Source organism: Penicillium riverlandense (assembly GCF_028828495.1).
Source record: "Penicillium riverlandense strain IBT 135883 chromosome Unknown utg000001l_segment0_segment0, whole genome shotgun sequence".
In the NCBI taxonomy this organism is placed as follows: Eukaryota; Fungi; Ascomycota; class Eurotiomycetes; order Eurotiales; family Aspergillaceae; genus Penicillium; species Penicillium riverlandense.
In genome coordinates, this window is record NW_026643194.1 from 2,448,443 (window position 1) to 2,467,501 (window position 19,059).

Consider the following 19,059-nt stretch of genomic DNA (forward strand, 5'->3'; position numbering starts at 1 on the left):
GCGGTATCCGTTGAGAGCTGATTATAGAAAGTTAGGCAGGAAGAAAATTGAAGACAAGAACTGTCATGTCAACAACGGGACAAGCATATCCTCCAATTAGTATATAATGTTCTGCTAGCTTAAGCGAGTACTGCTTCCACGGTTACTTCATCTCTTCATCTGAGTAGCATCATATATTTCCTGAGCCTCGGGAAGTAGCCTGTGAGGGAGACCACGGGATGATAATAGACAGCACCTGGAAACATTGGCTTCTGGAATCCGACAACACCAAAAAGTCGTATTTCCAACTGCCAAAGGAGATCTACGGCGATATCTTAGTTTCGGAATTTGCCTCCTTCGCTTTCAATTCCTCTTTGGTAGGCTTTCTTGCCCACACGCGCCTCCTAAATGATATTAGCATCAAACAATTCAGCAGTGCGATTCGAAAGGTCACTTACACATAGTTATAGGCGTGAATTTGCGGATCCTTCAGCTCCACGCGCACTTTAGCCAGATACACCTGCACTTCCTCCTTCATCCACGGCACAGGCTCTCCAAAGTGGGTGAGAAGCCACATCGCCCAACCCTCTAGAGCGGCATTCCAGTGGGCATACTGGAGGTGTCCGACCTCCTTCAATAACTTATCCTTAGGCCAAGGTCCTAAGGGTATCTTTTGCTTCTCCTCGTGCACGTCCACGAACCCGGCTATCTCAATTGCGCTGCGCATCGTTTCTTGGGTGTTGAGTGACCGTCCGGCTCGCTGGGCGCATCTAATAAACATGTCACCCCACCCCCATAGCTGGTGTTCTTTCTTCAAGGTACCGTCATCGCTGCGGACTCGCACGTCAAATTCCATCTGCTCGATCCAGCCACCGGGTTCGAGGGCGCTATAGCGAAAGGAAAAAAAGAATATGAGGACTAGATTACCCACAAGATCGAGTGATAAGGATTGAAACTCACTCGTAAGCCTGTTTGTATACCTGATCCCATCCCTCAGGAGGGAAGGCGCCATACATTAGGCGCAAATGGATGAAGTCAAATGGCTCTCTCCATGTCCACTCGCGAAGCACATCATCCACTTCGAAGATGCAGTTCGGGGGCATCCATGACACTGGTGGAGGGAAGATATCCACGCCACGGACGGCAGCTAACCGGTGTCAGTCTGAGAATAGAAGGAGTCGAATCAAGAAGTCCAATACCTGATGGATAGGCATCGGCAACATCACTATAGACTTGTTAAAAGGTTCTCTGGAAAAGGGTTATTCATTGAATTACATTGCCCAACTCCCTTGACCAGTTCCGATGTCCAGAATATGCTATAATATGACGTTAGCGGGACGTTCAAGCGACAATCGCCTCGGTATAAATTCACCTTAGGCGAATCGCCAATAGGAGCGCGGAAAAGAGGATTCGGTTGGTTGTAGTCTAGCACGAGAAACACCATGTGGCTGAGTTTGTTAACATCACATGCCTTCTACCAACGTAGTAAGGCAGATACGGGGATGGGGTGCGATTTACCCAATCTCAAACGCCTCGAATTGCTGTTCGTCAGAAGGGCCCCTGCACATGGTTACTCTATGTAGAGACAAATGATGCATCGCAACCAACCAGTAGTCGTCTTCTTTAGTGGCCTGGTATCTACATTTCGGGTTAGTCTCAGGAAGCGATCTTGGACAGAAAGTGGACTGACCTTCGGCCGTTTTCTAACCGTCCCCTTGCGATCGCGGACGCAATAGATGTGGTCTCCCTGAAGACGACTTGAGTGAAATTCGACGATAGGTAGGATTCGCAGCGGCACTCACGACTGAAAATCCTGCAGATCCGCGTCGTAGCCAGTGGACATAGAGTAGAAATCAGGATCCTAGGCGAGAGATGAGAATGACCACATCAGAATATGAAAGCACCACTTACCACTGCAATTGGCTCCATATTTTCAGCCATTGTCGCGATACTTTTTCCAAAGACTAGGGGGAAGCTGTCACCGGAGGAGGATTTTCAGGTAACGGCTAGGGACCACGGAAGGCGGGGAGGTGGCGTGTTGGGACGGGCACGGGACTCCCCGAGGGTCCGCTCGAACCGTTTAAGTAGCAACTTCAGTCTAAGCCGGAGTACGGTCGGGTACATACAAAAAAGCACCAAAGTACGAGGGGGTGGCGGCGGGCTATTAGTGATTGGTCCACCGGTGACCCAGTCCACAGTACGCGATCTGCCATCGTTGTGATAGTTGCCTTACTGCTGTGGGGCGTCCCGGGTTCGCAGGAAAAGGGGCTAGCAGCAAATCTTTGCATCCAGCCAGTGAAAGATCCCCAAGGCCAGGCAGGGATCAGAACTCCGGACAGAGAACGCATCATAAGCTTGAATTACTATTCGTTCCCACTCAAACGGCCTGAATGTAGAGCTGTTAATAGGTGGTCTCTATGCACACTAGTCGGCAGTAGAAGATGGATCTACGTGCGTGCCAGAGCAGCTATTCCAGCGGAGGCGGTATGGGGCGACGGGGGAGCACGAATAGACCACACATAGCCCATAGCAACCGCCGCTATCAACCACCACCAGCCCCGCCAAGTCCCGTTCCCGCTCTATCCCGCAACGAATGTAGCGCATTTCAACGTTCAATAGTGCAATAGTATATAGCACGCCCGCGACCCCTCTAGACGATCCAACCTATCCACCTGATCCAGCGTGGAGGCCAAGATGGGAATTTCAAACTTCATCCACTTTGGCCAGCTCTCTCCTGGTGTTTCTTCCGCCATGGGGGGAACCACTTTATCTGGGCAGGCTGTGACGCTCGTCTGCGGTCTCTTGACCATCTATATCATCTGGGCAATCACGACGTATGCTAAGTTGAGGCAGTTCCGGGGACCTTTGTGGACCGGCATCTCAAACTGGCCTCATAGCATGGCGATGCTTCGGGGCAATTGCCACGAGTGGTATGCAGAAGTCAACAAGAAACATGGTGAGAGGCATCTTCCAGTCATCTCTTTTTCTTTGCATCTTTTCCTACCGCTAACAGTCTCGACTCGAGTCAGGGCCGATCGCGCGTGTCGCTCCTCAAGTGCTGATCACGTCCTCCCCTGAGGTTTGGACGCATGTGAACAACAAGCCGGGCTATAAGCGCTCCGATTGGTACTACAGAGCCGTTCGGATCGAGTATCGGAGAGACAATGTCTTCAGTCAGACGGATAACGCGAAACACGAGCGACGGAGGAAGCAGATGGCTCCAGGGGTATGATGGCTGCCTCTTCTTTCTTTCCGACTCCCTCTCACCCATTCATACCGCCATAGACCGCTGACCGATGACTCTTATAAAGTATTCCGGAAGGGAGAATATCCACCTCGAGGGCTCTGTAGATGAGCGACTCCAAGATTTCCTGAACCTCATCCGGTCCAAATATGTCTCGTCCGACCGCCAAGTTGTGCCCATGGACCTAGCGAAGAAGGTTCAGTATTTTACACTCGATGTCATTAGCAGCGTCGGCCTTGGCACGGCGTTCGGTATGCTGCAGAGTGACCATGACGTGGACGACTACCTCCAATCGAGCGAGGAGGGACTTGCTATCGGCCATACCGCCCTCGCCATGGGCTTTAGCTGGATCGCCCAGGCGCCTTTCATCGGCAGGTTCATTGCACCCTCACCCAAGGACAATAACGGCTTCGGTAAGATGATGGCAGCATGCTTTCGCCTCGTCGATGAACGAGCTGCGAGCTCCACCGACGAACGGTCAGATATGCTGGCCTCCTTCATGCGCCACGGCTTAAAAGACGACGAGCTGCGCACCGAGGCACTAGAGCAGATCATTGCGGGCTCCGATACCACTGCTGGCGCCATTCGTGGCACCCTTTTGCACGTCATGACGAATCCCCGCGTCTATTTCAGGCTGCAGCGCGAGGTCGATGATGCTGTGCGCAGCGGCAATGCTCCGAGCGAAGGCCTCATTACTGCCGCCCAGGCTAGACAACTTCCGTACCTCCAGGCCGTGATCCGCGAGGCTCTGCGAGTCTGGCCGCCTGTTGCGAACATCTTCCCGCGCGATGTCCCGAGAGGTGGCGACACTCTTGTCCTCGACGGCGAGAGCGTATTCCTACCGGGCGGCGTTTGCATCGGGTACTCGGCGAAGGCTATGCACCAGAGCGAGCAGATCTATGGCAAGGACGCAGAAGCTTTCCGGCCCGAGCGGTGGCTCGAGTCGGACCCTGCCAAGTTGGCTGTCATGATTCGGACCAACGACCTCATATTCGGTCACGGCAAATTTCAGTGTTTAGGGAAGGCAGTGGCCCAAATCGAGATCGGAAAGACGGTATTCGAGGTGAGTAGAAACAGCTCCGCATGCGCGCTGTCTTCTTCCTTCTTTTCGACCATATACTAATGGTCCGTCGACTGGACAGCTCTTGCGCAACTTCGATCTGGCGCTTATCAGTCCTACGCGTCCTTGGGATGCGCGAAACTACCTGGGGCTTTTCGCGATCTCAAATATGTGGGTTCAAGTGATGGAGCGAACGCCCTGTTCTCCGTGACCGAGTTGAGAACAGTCCCAGTGTAATATCCGGATGTTCCCTGTATGGCAGTGTTTTGCAGACGTCCTCAAGTGGTAGAACAAGGCTGATTCTTCAACATGTTATACCATCCACTCATTCCCTTGTACATATGACTTATTGCGTCCTCGGAGATACCTTTCTCTGAATAATTTTTACTTGAAGGGGTATCTCTACGGTTGTTTTTGGTGGGTGGGGGAGAAGCTAAGAGATGGCACACAAGTATGGAGCCCTCCTACACAGAGATATATATTTGAAATCAGGTCTACCACAACCCTTCGAGTTCATATGAGTTCTGAGAGATTTTTGAGGGATTTAAGTGAAGATTGGCGAAATAATAGAAATAAGACCGTGAATTTGCTCATATTACCACAAGGGAAGATTAAAGAAGAAAAGAAAATGACCTTATCCAGGAGACGCCGTATCCGGAGTCTTTTGGCTTAAGATTTATAGCCATAGTACAAATCGGGTTGGCGGATCAACCGCCAAGAAAAGCATTATTGGTCTAGTGGTAGAATTCGTCGTTGCCATCGACGAGGCCCGTGTTCGATTCACGGATGATGCACTTTCTTTTTGCATTGTCACATCGCTGACTCGATTTGGTTTTTTTTTTTTTTTTTTATTTCAAATCCAGTTACTTACTACCGGTGCCAATATATGGAGAGTTTGGGTCACAATTCATAGAGAGAACAATCTGAAGAATAAGACCACAAAATAGATATGTCGAGATGAGAGGACCGACCACCAGAGAGAAAAACGAGACGAGAAAAAGCACGCAGGGGTATTATGCAAGGAAACATCAGACCAAAGAGACAAGTGACGCCGGAACGCTGAAGCTGTGTGTGTGTGTGTGTGTGTGTGGAGAGAGAGAGAGAGAGAGAGAGAGAGAGAGAGAGAGAACACCCAAGATGAGAGTGTGGGAGAATGCGTGTAAGGAGAATGAAAGGAAGGAACCAGTCTTTGAATCAGAAAACTGGAATCCCTGTGCTCGGGCTAGGCGGCCGGAAAGCGAGACGCAATCAGAGCATTGATAACATGACCGCTCTGCCACCCTTGCTCGGGCAGTGACTCGTTCTCTTTCAGAACATGGCCAAGGTAGGCGATGCGCACGCGTTGATGACCAGCAAGCTGTGATGAATACCAGTCAGAAACCCAGCTGCAGACCCAAACCGGGTTTCAGAAGACTTACCCCTGCCTCGTGATGAATCTTGCGAGTTAGAAACCCCACGCTCTGATCCTTACCTACCAACAGCATCAAATCTGGCCCGCCACGATCACTTAGCCGCGTCTGCACGCGGATAAGGTCCTGCTCACGGGTCTTGCCCTTCTCATCGCGGCGCCGCTCCAGATCCTCGGCGATCAACTCATCGCCTGAGGCATCGTCGTCCGTCGCCAGCTTACCATCCGACAGGGCCTCGGTGTCCTCGTCCTGTGCTTCGTTGTCGGATCCGGGTTGCGATGATGGATTCTGGACCATATTGTCGGGATCGCTGACAATGCACTGCGGTAGACGGTAGAGCATGCCTTGTTCGTCGTAGACACCTTCGCACATATCACCGGTTGGGATAGTTATACCGGCTGCATCGACGATGCTCTGCGCCGTGGCCAGGTCGCCGGCGCGTATCAGCGAGATCGTAGACGAGAGCGCCGCCCACACCTCCGGGCGGCCGGTCACGCGAGTCTCAAAAAACTCGCGGCGCTCGCGGTCGAGCTGGACGCGCGTCCAAGTGCGGCGTTTGCTGCTCCAAACGTGGAGGCGCACGGGCTCATTGTAGTGTTCGCCCAGTGGGATGTTGGGGCCGGGCCGTCGCGTGCGTCGGCGGCCGGAGGTTGTGGAGACGGAGGGATCAGCGGCGCTGTTATTGCGAGAAGATGTCTGCTGGGAGTGTTGGTCCTCGTTGTTTCCGGACGGGGGATGGTCATCGTCAGGCGATGGCCGTGATGCGCAGCAACCCTAGACGAAAACAGTCGTCAGCCCTCTTTGTTTATTGAGAATCGGGCTGGCGGTTAAAGCCAGCAAAGATAGGCTGGGCCGATCGTGCTGACTGGAAGCACAAAAACATACCATGGTGAGCACGACGCTCCATATGGCAGAAGAGGGGAGGTCGAGAGAAGAGACAGAGAGGGAGGGCGGGGGGCGAGGTAATAACTAATGGAAGAAGCTCCAGCTCATACATAATCAAGCCTCGACTGATTTCTCCACATAAGTTTGGTCCGAGCACCACCACGATTTCTGTCAGGTTGCACCGCAGCGTTTTTAGATGTCGATCGATACTAATGTACATGAATGTATATATATATATATATATATATCTATGCTAGCTCTACTCATCATCCTCCGAGTCGCCAAAAATCGCCTTGAAAACTGCATCGCCCGGTCGCTCCGCCTCCAGGGCTTCGTTGCGCTCCGGCTCCACCGCAGGGCGTTGGGTCTCTGCGGCAGATTCGCGTTCGTTGGCTCCATGCGGAGGCGGATGTCCTGCCGACAGAAGAAGTTGGTTCATGGCTTCCTGTGACACCAATTCCTTGGGCCCAGTGTCTGTCTGATACCCTCCTGACTGGAATTTCTTGCCCGGTCCTCCGCCCTCATCGCCCTCAGGCTGTTCTCCCGGATCCAGCTGCACATGGGATGGTGGTTTGACGTTAAACCGCTTGCAAAGCAGACGAGCCGGATAGAAGGAGACAGTGCTGCGTGTCATCTGGCCAAACATGCCGATCTTGGCAGCTGCAACGGCTGGGTCCTCCGGCTTATCGGCGGGCCGGCTGAGACCCGAGTCGGTGGATGAGTCGGGTGCATCGGAGCCAACTTTCGGTGTTGAGGACGCCGATGTGAAACGTGAAGCCATGAGTCCCGACATGGGTTTGAATACCTCGGCGGCCCGGGCAAATTCTTGCATTTCCGTAACCCAGTCGTCTGTGCTGGAACCGGGCAATCGATCGGGCAGAGAATCTCGAAGACCTGCGCGGATCTCGAGAAAGGTCCGATAGCGTGCGCGCTTGTCCTCGTCTTCCGAATAAGGCATCCAGCCGCTGACTGCTCGTGTCAAGGCTTGCACTGCGAGTTGCTTATCCAGCTTTGGTACAAGATCCCAGAGATCCTTGCGCTGTTCTGACTCGGACAGCTCATAACCCTTCGGTGCCTTCTCACCTAGCGCTGGGGGAAGATCGGTTTTCCCAGTAAGCTTGGCAATTCGGGCTCGAGCCTCTGGAGTCATCCAGTCGAAGATGGACTTTCCAGGTAGTTGGGCCTCGCCCAAAACTGCGGCTCTGGAGGTCGGGTCGAGAGACGAAGCTTTGGCGGCATCGGCAGTAGATACATAATCCGACGGCTTCTGCTCTGTGGATAATGGCGCTTTGGATGATTTCCAACCATCTGGGATCTGAGGAGGCTCATATTTCTTGTCTGAAGAAAGAGACAGACCGGAGAGTCCATCCGCGAGAACAAATCCATCAAGTGGCAACCGGCCATCCCGGCATTTCCTGAAACCCCCGGCACTCCGTGCAGCTGCGACCTTCTTCGATATGAAGACGGGCTTCGAATTCAGCAGAGGATTGGATGACGCAATAGCCGGTTTTCCCTCTTTCTTCTTTTTCTTCTTGTCTCCGCCGATGGTCTTGCTGTATGAGATCTGTGGGCCTAAAGAGTAAGGATCCTCGTCATCTGAGCCGGTATCATTGAGGATGCCAACACCAAACCCTCCGCGGCGTGTTTCCTTGACTTTGGATGCCTTTGGTTTCCCCTGGAGAGCTAGACGCCCTTCAAAAAACGAGTCCGAACCCTCTTCATCGGGTTTAGCGCGAGGTGTCCCCAGACGTTCCTCGAGGCGCGCTTCTCCTTCAAACCCAAGACCTTTCAGGTCTGTCTTGCGGATAAAGGCAACCATGGGAGGGTTCTCTGGCGCAAAGAGATAGGTTTGTTCGGCTCCTTCTCCGCCCGTGGTAGCCTTATCGCCTAGATTGGCTTTGCGCCGCACCTTCGGACCAATTCCCTGACCCTCGCGCCACCCCATCTTCTTCAATAGCTTCACTCCCATAGTCTCTCCGCCAGTTTTGAATAAGTCAATGAGACCTGCTCGTCGCGTGGCATCCACTTCTGTAGAACCAAAGCCTGCGTATCCCTCCGCAGTCTGTAGCTTCTTCGACTCCTCTGCCTCGCGCAAATCCTCCTCGTCCATAAAATCCTCCGCTCGTTGCTGCACCGGTTGTTTCGCATCCCGGGCACGGTTCTGGCGAGATGAGACGAAAGTAGCGGGAGACCACCCTTCTTTGGAGCCGACGCTGTTGAAATACCTAAAGGTGCGAGGCTATTGTTAGCGCTTCCTGAATTTCGTGAGTGAGATCGTGTGTGCAGCTTGAAATGACTTACCCAGCACTAAATCCACCGGTGAACGCACCATGAAGTCGTTTCCTACCCCGTTCATCGGTCACCTCTTGCTTCCAAACAGGCATGTACGAGCCATCGTCCCGGACGCCGGCATCGAGGGGCGGGAGCGGGGTACCGTAGACGGCGTAGGGAGACTGTTGGGATTGAAGATCGGCCTCAAAAGTTGTGCGAGTACGTTTTGAAGTCATCGCGATCAGTCGGGGGAGAGCATGACGACGGTGGTTGCGAGTTGAAGAGGAAGAGGAAGAAGAAGTTGGAGCTCCAGGTGGTAGCGCCGGGAGCTTAATCGGGTTTAGCGCCACCAAGGCTCTGATCTATACGATCATGAGATTTTACAATTTTATACTTTGTACACCTAAACCTCTAATACTCCTGCTGATTATTCCAGTACAGCGTGCCATGTTGCACCTCTCCTGTCGGCTCGAGGTTCCACCGTAAGATGAGCTTTGTCCACTGAAGCAAATGGCTCGCCAACTTGATGTGGCCCACATCCGTCGGATGGTCCTTGGGGTTGATATCGTTATGCTGCAGGATTCCCTCGGTGGGAAAATAGTAGACAAATCCCTTATCCTTGAAATGTTCATGTACGCGTTTGGTCTCTTGCTCGTAGACGGTGCGCGGCACATACTGAGTACCTTCTTTCTTCCATGGGCCCCATTGCGACTATTTCCATTAGCCCCAGTACACCGTTATTCCGAAAAGGAGAACTTACCATGATAAGAATAATTGCATGCGGCCAAGTTTTATGTATATCTTCGATCAGATCCACGTACGCGTGGTAAAAGTCGGTGCCGGGAATCTCGTTCGGGTGTCGGTGGTCATTCCCTCCCATTTGCATGATGACAAGGTCCGCTGGTTGTTCGGCTTCAACGTCCCATTTCTCAAAATCATCGCGGTTGTACATCGAGCGGGAACGGGAACCCGGATCGGGCGCTCGATGCCAGTACCATGTCTGATTCCGTGAGATTAAAATCCTTGAACGTGTGAGGGCTGACATACCATGCCACGAGAATAACCTCCGTAACATTGTTGATCGACCAGGCAGATTCCAGGATAGGCCTAAATGCAAAATAAATTAGCATACTCGACAGACTTTCTGGAGTAAGACTAACGGTAATCCCGAATTCAACATTTCCTAGGCCAGCTCCGAAGAGGAAGGCCCACGAGGAGATAGTTTCGTAGGTACCGTATTGGCCCGACGCCAAACTATAGAGGGTGAGTATATTCGGAAATCTCAAAGAAGTGGATTGATACTTACGATCCCCCTATAATTTCCACTTTTTTCTCAAACGTTGGAGGTTTTGTGAGTTGAGTATTTTCGTCAACCGATATCCCAGCAATTTGGACCGTGTGAATCGTAAGCAAAGAACGTAGAGAATGTTTGGGTTAACTTATCCAATGCCCCAATTGGTAACTATACAGCAACAGTCAGTGGATGTACATGATTTTCGGACTACGAGTTTTACCTCTCATTTCAAACACCTTCTTCGCTTCCACCAGATCCTCATCCAATTCTGACCAAGGCCCGACAAACTGGTAGGTCGAATCTCTGGTCACATTGGAGAATTGCCAATCCAAAGATCCAATTCTATGTGATCTTAGATCAGCGGAACCAATATCAACCACGGGGAGAGGTACCTATAAGCTACTAGAACACCATCATTTGTTTCCGGGCCGAAGCTTATTGCAAGCTATGATTGTCATTTGGAGCACTAACATAGCAGCAGAAGAATAATAACATACTTTTTGTCCTGAGAACTGGGTCTTGAGTCCCGGTGCGCTGCATGAGTTAGACTCCACAGACTCGAGTTAAGAAGAATGGGAGAAACCAACGACCACCCTATGACACTCGCAATTAGAACCGAAAAGACAGGCGGAGGATGATAGCGTCATACATGAGATATATCTGCTGTCCCAGCGGCCTTTCCATGATATTTCGGAGCTGTTAGGCCCGTAGCTTCGCCAGGAATCATCTAGGACAATCTGGTCGACTTGCCCTGGATAGGCATCTTGCCTGACTTGACCATTTTGCAATATCGTGGCTGACGCACACCACAGCCACAGCAAGAGGGTTAGACTTCGGTATGCGATCTGCATTCTGAGCACTCGTGCAAAACGGATGATCGTTGAACCACGCAGAAACCCTTATTCTTCCCCTGAGTCTTAAAAGCCGGAATAAGTCGCGTCGGTTATCTTGTTAATTATCGTCCACTTGTAAACTCCGCGTGTGGAATTTGACGAGCCCCTTTTCATACCACCCCGATGGCGTGATCTTGGCGCATGTGTTCTCAAAATGTTCCTTGGCGAAGAGTCGCATGCATATGATGCCACTCAGTTTGACCAATTTGACCAGGCTCAGATCCAAGGAAGTCAGAGGTCCTCGAATAATTGTCATTTTGTCCTGATTGTGTCGGTGCGACAAAGGTCTGTGCTATTTAGGTATTTCTGAATTGAAGAACAACGTTAACAAGCAGGATACGAATTAAAAGGAACGCCAAGACTTTTGGCCTAAAGGAACGGGAAGAGCTTGGCCCAAACTACTGCCATGATTGCGCAATTATTAGGGCTGACGTGATGATCATTGCCTGTTTCCCACGGACCCTGAAGAAGTGGAGAGAGAGACCGCGAATAGATTATTGCAACCATAACTTGGTGATCTCCAGACCCAGAAAATCAACTGAATATACCTTGCATTATTGTTTGTTTCAGTAAATACAATTTGCATTGCGCGTCCCATTGAAATTATTTGAGTTCAGGGGGTTATGTGATATCATCATTTTCGCTAAAGCTCGCGCCATCTCAACCCTGTCAGTGTTTCTTTTCTCGCTTCAACATGTCTAACTAGATTTCCGCTTGCATTAATCCTTTAGTTAGCTACTGGTGTCAAGTTTTGGATAATAGTGTTTGCCAGAAGTCAGCATGAGGTCCAGGATCCTGAACTTCTCGGCGAAACGGAACACTTTTATCCCTTACCAAGTGTTGACGCGATTGAGGCGGAATTTTTGCCATGGCCAATTTCCAATGCTGCCGTACTATTGGCCCGGCGGTAAACTGGGCGACGCTGTGGACGGACCCTTTGACGCTGTCTTGCTCACTAGATTAGGATTTGTCTCATATGGTCACTTTGAATGATTCGTCTCTCGTGGCGCAATTGTCCACGTCGTCCAAAAAGGGAAAGCTTCTGATGAAGGAATCGCCTGGGAATGTTACATACCCACACAAAGAAAGAACTCTCCGATCTGTGTTGAGAGAGAGCAGAGAGATCCAAGGCCTTGCTATAGAAATATAAAAAAATTGGGAACCAGTAGACTCTGGTGTAATGTGATGCATACAAGACCTAAATGTTTGTATATTTGGATGCTCAGTTAGCAATGTTCAATCTAGCGGAGAACCCGCGGATGAGACTGCATGGATACGTCGGCACTTTCCTTTATTACTCGGCTCAGCTGGCCCCGACTGGATGCAATCCAGCGCGGCAAGGGATTTCCTCCATATCGCCCATTCCTCTTGGCCTCGGGGTCCTTTCCTGCACTCTGGCTCGTGTGCGTTCGTCGATCCACTGGCATCCTACTTATTTCTGCTATTTGGCAGACCCAATGACTCTCTTTTCTTGAACCTATCGTGCCTCTTGTTTCTTTTACTTATTTTTCTTTCCTGTTTGTTGTCCGCAAGCTGCCTGCTGATATTGATGAACCTTGAGGTTCTGTACTTCTGCCACAGACTGTCGGACCCAAAGTCACTCCCTTAACCTTTCCATTCTCTTATTCACTTCGCCATGGAGTATATGAAGCCTAATCACCTTTATGAACGTCTTCTGGACAATGTTCCTTGGAAATCTGGAAATCCGTCAGTAAAAGGGGATCCCAGAAAGAGCGTTAAATGGATTGACGTATGCGACGACTTGCTTCGCAAACAAAGTTCAGCACTGACAAACTAATCTCAGGGTTTGCGAGGAATTGCTTCTTTTCTAGTCATTCTTACCCATCTTGCCCGAGCTTGGGACTACGATCTTTTTTCTCCCCGCGATAACGAACGTGCTACACCTCGCATCCTCCAATGGCCTGTTTTGCGAATTCCCTGGCAAGGCCGTATTGGAGTCACTATATTCGCATTCTTGACTGGCTATGTGTGCGCGCTTAAGCCCATTAAACAGTCCCGAAACGGAGATCATATGGGCTCCTTTATTTCCATCGCAAAGAGTGCATTCCGCCGACCACCACGTCTTATCCTTCCCGCCACAATTGCAATGATCATTTCCTGGGTAATGGCGCAGTTCGGTGCGTTCATCGTTGCCAACCGGTCAGATTGCTGGTGGTGTCGCTATGCAGCCCCGGATCTGGCTCCTACATTTTGGGAAGAGATTCTTCGGCTGTTCAAGAATTTCCTCAGTACCTGGACGACGGGATATATGGCCTATGATGACCATCAATGGGCATTACTACCACTGCTCCTTACATCAATGTTGGTTTATATACTGCTGTGCGCGACCATGTTTGTCAGGTTTCGCTGGCGTCTGTTGATCTACTTGGCAATGTTTCTATATTTCCACCAGGATGCGGCTAAAGATATCGGTTCGTTCTCCATCGTGGACTGCTTGACGAGCCCTCGACTAACTCCACAACAGAGACGTTCCAGATGCAGGGCGTCTATGGCATGTTTCTCAGTGACCTGTCATACGAGAAACCATTCCAAGAGTTTGTTGCAGATCACAAATGGGGCCGTCGAATTATAGCTGCAGTCCTAGCCTGTTCTGGTCTGTTTATCTGTGGCTATCCAGGCGAACACCCGGAGTGGATGGGCTGGTCAGACATCATGTTCAAAGCGGCACAGTATATATTCCCACCAGAGGTCAACATCGGCAAACGGTATACCGCGATGGGAGTTGACTTGATCATTCTTGCCATCTACATCTCCCCCTCGACAAAAGAATTCCTTTCGAGCAGTCTCCTTCTCTGGTTTGGAAAACAGAGTTTCGCCGTGTACCTGGTCCACGGAACCCTTTTGCGCACGGTGTTGTGCTGGATGTTGTATGGAATCACTGGCCAGCCCTGGGATGGAAATATTGTTGATGAGCATGGGAACCCAATATACGGAGATGATGGCGAGCCTTTACACCCTCACTGGATTCCACTTCGGAAGCCATGGGTTGTAGCACTCTGTATACCACTCTGGATTTGTCTGGTATATATATGTGCGTCTCTGTGGACGAAATATGTGGACTCGTTCTGTGCAAGATTGACACAGAAGTTGGAGAAGTTGATCTTCGAGGAGGTTGACGAGCCACCTCCATCATTGCCTTTGACCAACATCCCGATGACCACTACCTAGGCTCCGTTGTTGAGAACTGGGATGACTCGCACAATATTGTGTAACTATTGAATTTACTAGTACTGTAATTTTTTGCATATCATATGATGTTTTTACCCTCATATTGCCGATGATACCTTTCTTTCCTCCATTTGCACCGTAAGATCTGCTTACTGCGATAAGAATTAGGATTCACCTTTTCAAAGACCGATGGAGTAGAAAATCCTAAAATGTGTACTCTGTTGTTTTTCTAATGCTTTAAAACGTGTTAATGGATTCGTCCTCATGCGAAAAATAAGCTCGCTTCTTTGAGACTATTTACACGTTATGTAAATTATCAAATGCTTCTCAAAGTATATCATGTCCAATGCTATCCAGGATTCCTTTGTGTAGTGCAATCAACCAGTTCCGGTAAATGGCGGTGTCTGGCCCTGGTAAAAGAGATTTCTCCACGGGTATTGTTGTCTTTCGTTCTGAGGGAAGAGAAAGTTCGCTTTTACACTTTCTGAGTCGTGGTTTTCCAAAAGAAACTGAGTCTAGATGTCGGAACATATCATTCCTCCTGAATAATGTGCTGATAGGTCGTGAATGCATCACCGCTTGAGTATTTGAAGTAGTATCGCACAGGGTCCGCACTAACTCCGAGAAAGCAACGCCGAGATACACGGAGCAAGCAACAATAAGACCCAGCCAGAATGCATTGTGGGACCGCATGATTTGTCCGGACAATCCCACATACATGGTCCTCACGCCAGACCAGGTTGAACCAATCGTGGCCCAGCGTTGTATGGGTGCAGACGAGAGTGATTTCCATCGCTCGGAAGCTTGAGGTCGATCTTTGAATCGTTTACCCATCTCGTGCGATAGTAACCTCAAAGCAGGACTGTAAGTTGCAGAGTTGATCCTTGACGCTGTGCTGGTAAATTCGTGGATCGCCGCTACAGTTGCAGTATCACAGCAGCAAAGCTCAAGGACACACCATGGCCGCTGGAGAATCATGAGGAGAGATTGCATAGCATTTCCGTGGCCGATAACACAGTGTTTGGTAGATCTTGTGGCATTGATCAGGAACCATGGGAGAGCGTCCCGAGGATGTGGGCGACCTTGACGTTGTGAACATGGTAAAGACTTCAGGGCCACGGAAGAGTTCTGATCTAATGTAATCCTCACAGGAAGCACTTTAGACACAGCAAGGGCAGATGCTTTAAGATCTGCATAGAGGCTGGCATCTTTTTCGATGCTCCTCCAGTCTGGAGGCCATGCGACAACGGAATATATTGCGAACGAGTCCCCGAGAGCGACACCACCTCCTAAATCATGCGAAGCGCAGATCTGAGCAGCATTTTTGCTGGTTTCACGGTGGGTTTCGCTCATGAGGTCCTGTTGGTCATGGAAGTCAACATGGCTGTTGGTCATCGTCCGCTCACCGGCGTTGGGCGGAACAAGATCCCGCGCAGTCACGTGGACCAACAAAACAACCCGACAAAGGCACTTTGCCTCCTTTACTATAAAGAAATATAGCAGAAAGGACTCCCGGTGAACGATTGGTCATTCTGAGCCTGTTCATTTTTTTTCTCAGCGGCACGTGGCGTACGGAGCGAATATTGACGCGGAAGTGTCGACAATCTAGATTGTGCCAGAAAATATTGAGCAATAGATTTATAGTTAAGCTCTTTCGTATATTACAAGTATGCACTCAACCATGTATCCATGCTAATCATCCACATCTGAGGGTAATGGCGGCATTTTCAAGGCATCCTTCATCTCGCTGACTATACGTCGTGCCAAGCGCCGTGGGTAACCAACCGCGTGGTTTTCGAACTCGGCGAACATTTTCTCCAAAGCCGAGTTCCTCCAGTCTCTTGATGCTACTTCCTGTTCCTCGTCGATTGGAGAATTGCCCAAAACTCTCTCCAAGACCTGGATTTGTGCATCTTTCGACTCCGTCTTCTTCTCAATTTCGGCCTGCTCAGCTTTCTGTATCTCACTGATTTGAAATAGAAGGGCCTGCATTCGCTGAAATACCGGCATGTCGGGGAGCAGACCCAGTTGGACCCAATTTAGTCCCGTCAGCCGACAGCTGGGGTCGATTTCGAGGGTCAATCTGATGATTGCTTGACTCCGAGACTCGTTTCCCACGACGGTGGCCATGTTTATCGTGCCGTGGGCAATCCCTTGGAGACCTCGTGCAATTCTGGTGGCCACCACTTCAGCAATTGACGAATAGACCAAAACCGCTAAGAATGCCAGCTGCATGAAGCTGCGCATGTTCACCATACACGCCACAGATGCGATGCCTGACAATGTCCCGGACACAACCCAAAGCCAATGGAGGCTGTCTTTGGTCCATTTTTGGTCATACTCCCAGGTTGACCGGGCCCATTCCTCTAGTATGTCCTGTGGTCCCTTGAAGACGACGGTCCCGCCCTCTTCTCGTTCGTAGACGGCGTATCGGATGGTAGAGTCCTCTCTGATCTTTGGCTTATGGATCTTGACCATGCTGGTGAGAGAGACAAACACCGATGATAGCCAGTGGAATCCATACAAGAAGAACAACATGAAGGCCCAAATGTCCGCGAGCAGGAGGCTGCATACCATGCCCGTCATGAGCATGGCGCCGTTCACCAGACCGATCAGATCCAGCAGCAGATTATAAGTCCACCACCACACGGTGCCGAGGGATTTTCGAACTTGATCTTTCCTCTTTTTTATATCTTCGTGCATGGCATCCACGTAGATCACGGCGAAATCATTACCGGGGTACCTCGAAGTGGGAAACGAGATCGCTTCACCGAGCCAGAGATTACTCAAATTCACAGGCAGTTGGCGAAACACATTGCCCGAGATATCTGACCGGACGGGAATCATAGTCGTGTCTTTGGCACACATTTTGATTGCGGGATGGATCCCGCTTAGCGTCGCGGTGAGGCTCTCCATTAGCATCTGCATCGGAGGCAACGTGCCCCCAATCATCGTCATATGGGGCCAGGTAAACAGGCCCCGGTCATACTGAGTATACAAACGGGCAGCGCTCTTATCGGCCCTGGGGTTGTAGAGCACTGCCGCAACACCAAGAGGATCAAAGGCGACTTGGTCATCCTTCTTGGTCAGGGTAGCACTCGGGGCGGAAGACGACCAGGGAAGGGTCGCCTGGGTCCGAGTGACTCCAGCTAGGAGAAAGAAGCATATCTTTTGAAAGGACAAACTGAATGATAGCATGGAGGGAGGTTGGAGAACCGTCAACTATGAGCAACCGAGAACAGGAGAAATCCCCTTTTGTGGTTGTGCTCGCGGGCCGAGGCGCTAGTTTTAGCGTGGACCCACGGTTGTTTGCTTTTTTCCGCCACTGATTTGTTTGACCCAAGATTTGCTATATTTTTTTCCTTTCTGGCAAGATGTACATATTGTGGAATTCTTCTAGAAAAACTGCAATTATAGTAGAGTACTAGCTCATTATTCACCAGCAAGTTTGCCGATGGGATCGGGTCTCTACTCTGTTCGTTCCCCGCACTAAATGCAGCTGCTGGTGTACTCAAACCTATATTTGGGCTCGAGATATTTCCTCCCTTACTTCCAATGATACTCGCCAATATGGGAATAGCTAAAGTTGATCAAAATTTTGACCATTGTGGAGTGGACTCTTGACCTCTCAATTCTCCTTACTTGGTTCGAAATGGCAACACGATTAATTCAGTCTTTGAAAAACGACGACCGCATTCCCTCGCATTACTCGGCTACTAACAACCCCAGCAAGATTGTGCAAGCGGGTATACGAGGCTCCATTCTATATCGGCTTATACTTGCTAAATTTGAAAGAGTTCATCACTAGAAGCTTGGTAGAAATTCTGTTGACACCATGCAGCGATTCAAGGCTTCTGATGAAAGTCGCCTGGCAACTAACCCAAATGTGTGTTTGGTCTAAAAGGAAAGGATGGCATGTGTAAACCTTGCTGGTATTTAATAGCCAATTGCTTAGATAGACTAAGTACCCGAGCCGCTTCGACCGGGTTCGCACACCCCGCCAATGCTCAGGTGGTAATTAATCGGGCAGTCCAGGGGGCAGGTGTATGATTCTCTCTAGATCAACAAGGTGTTGTTGACGATGGGCAAAGACGTAAAGGAACTCAGGCGAAAAAAGGAGTATGTCATTGTAGCTGGGGACTTAGCGAGAGCGAAAGAAATGAAAGAAATGATAGCTCGATCACATTCCAAGCTGTAGTAATGGGTAGAATTGATCATTAGTAGTGTGCTGGCTGTAATTGGTTACTAGTAAAAATCTAGTCATGTTGCTTCCCGCCTGGAATGATCGATCAACATTGTATAGTTCAGATCGATATTTTTAGCATCTTCCACGTGATTGGGACCTTTCCTTTTTGGGCCAATACGGGGTGATGACACTTCTGACAGATCTAGAGCCGCGTATTTCATGGGGGTGGAATAGGGGAGCAGCCTAGTGTTATCAGTATTATTGCTAACTAACTAGTGCCTAGTACATCTTAAAATCAGAATGCCTGTTCGTGGATGACGTCGGTGGTCTTGACTCGATACCTTGGCGCCTTGTGTAGTAGGTAGAATATTTGAGGTAGATGGCCTGGACTAGGAAACCATGATGGTTGATATAGTTAAATGTATTTCATTTACTATGAACTAACTAACAATAATAATCCACTAGGTGGCCATCTAATGCAGCCAGTCCCAAACCAAATCGTCTTGGGTACCAACTTCCGCCCCCGTTCTCTGGTACCTTTGGCCCTCCACACCCTAACTTACTCTCCCCTACCTTTCTCTCCCTCTCTTCACCTTCACCCCAAACTCCTTCACACCCGCTTCTTTCCTTCCTTCCTTTCCCCTTTCAT

The 19,059-nt window shown here is 50.1% G+C and overlaps 7 protein-coding genes across 7 annotated transcripts; 2 read left to right on the plus strand and 5 right to left on the minus strand.

Annotated features, from left to right (window-relative positions):
• Positions 1-301: 301 nt before the first annotated feature.
• On the minus strand, positions 302-1,920 carry N7474_000995 (class I SAM-dependent methyltransferase; the record flags this gene model as incomplete). Its single annotated transcript, XM_057192410.1, has 11 exons — positions 302-383; positions 438-866; positions 940-1,126; positions 1,179-1,204; positions 1,255-1,295; positions 1,352-1,427; positions 1,498-1,539; positions 1,588-1,617; positions 1,670-1,726; positions 1,782-1,840; positions 1,891-1,920. 11 exons carry the CDS (start codon positions 1,918-1,920, stop codon positions 302-304), a joined length of 1,059 nt encoding a protein of 352 aa, XP_057057363.1.
• Positions 1,921-2,730: 810 nt separating this feature from the next.
• On the plus strand, positions 2,731-4,494 carry N7474_000996 (cytochrome P450; the record flags this gene model as incomplete). Its single annotated transcript, XM_057192411.1, has 4 exons — positions 2,731-2,935; positions 3,009-3,205; positions 3,291-4,286; positions 4,366-4,494. The coding sequence occupies 4 exons, from the start codon at positions 2,731-2,733 to the stop codon at positions 4,492-4,494; spliced, it is 1,527 nt and encodes a 508-aa protein (XP_057057364.1).
• Positions 4,495-5,505: 1,011 nt separating this feature from the next.
• N7474_000997 (uncharacterized protein) lies at positions 5,506-6,580 on the minus strand (the record flags this gene model as incomplete). Its single annotated transcript, XM_057192412.1, has 3 exons — positions 5,506-5,640; positions 5,702-6,466; positions 6,578-6,580. The coding sequence occupies 3 exons, from the start codon at positions 6,578-6,580 to the stop codon at positions 5,506-5,508; spliced, it is 903 nt and encodes a 300-aa protein (XP_057057365.1).
• A 256-nt stretch (positions 6,581-6,836) lies between these two features.
• Positions 6,837-9,084, minus strand: N7474_000998 (uncharacterized protein; the record flags this gene model as incomplete). The annotated part of the gene is made up of 2 exons (XM_057192413.1): positions 6,837-8,802; positions 8,879-9,084. 2 exons carry the CDS (start codon positions 9,082-9,084, stop codon positions 6,837-6,839), a joined length of 2,172 nt encoding a protein of 723 aa, XP_057057366.1.
• A 175-nt stretch (positions 9,085-9,259) lies between these two features.
• Positions 9,260-9,923, minus strand: N7474_000999 (SGNH/GDSL hydrolase family protein; the record flags this gene model as incomplete). The annotated part of the gene is made up of 2 exons (XM_057192414.1): positions 9,260-9,559; positions 9,609-9,923. The coding sequence occupies 2 exons, from the start codon at positions 9,921-9,923 to the stop codon at positions 9,260-9,262; spliced, it is 615 nt and encodes a 204-aa protein (XP_057057367.1).
• Positions 9,924-12,671: 2,748 nt separating this feature from the next.
• Positions 12,672-14,224, plus strand: N7474_001000 (acyltransferase family protein; the record flags this gene model as incomplete). The annotated part of the gene is made up of 3 exons (XM_057192415.1): positions 12,672-12,785; positions 12,840-13,467; positions 13,521-14,224. The coding sequence occupies 3 exons, from the start codon at positions 12,672-12,674 to the stop codon at positions 14,222-14,224; spliced, it is 1,446 nt and encodes a 481-aa protein (XP_057057368.1).
• A 1,692-nt stretch (positions 14,225-15,916) lies between these two features.
• On the minus strand, positions 15,917-17,422 carry N7474_001001 (uncharacterized protein; the record flags this gene model as incomplete). Its single annotated transcript, XM_057192416.1, has 1 exon — positions 15,917-17,422. One exon carries the CDS (start codon positions 17,420-17,422, stop codon positions 15,917-15,919), a length of 1,506 nt encoding a protein of 501 aa, XP_057057369.1.
• Positions 17,423-19,059: the final 1,637 nt, after the last annotated feature.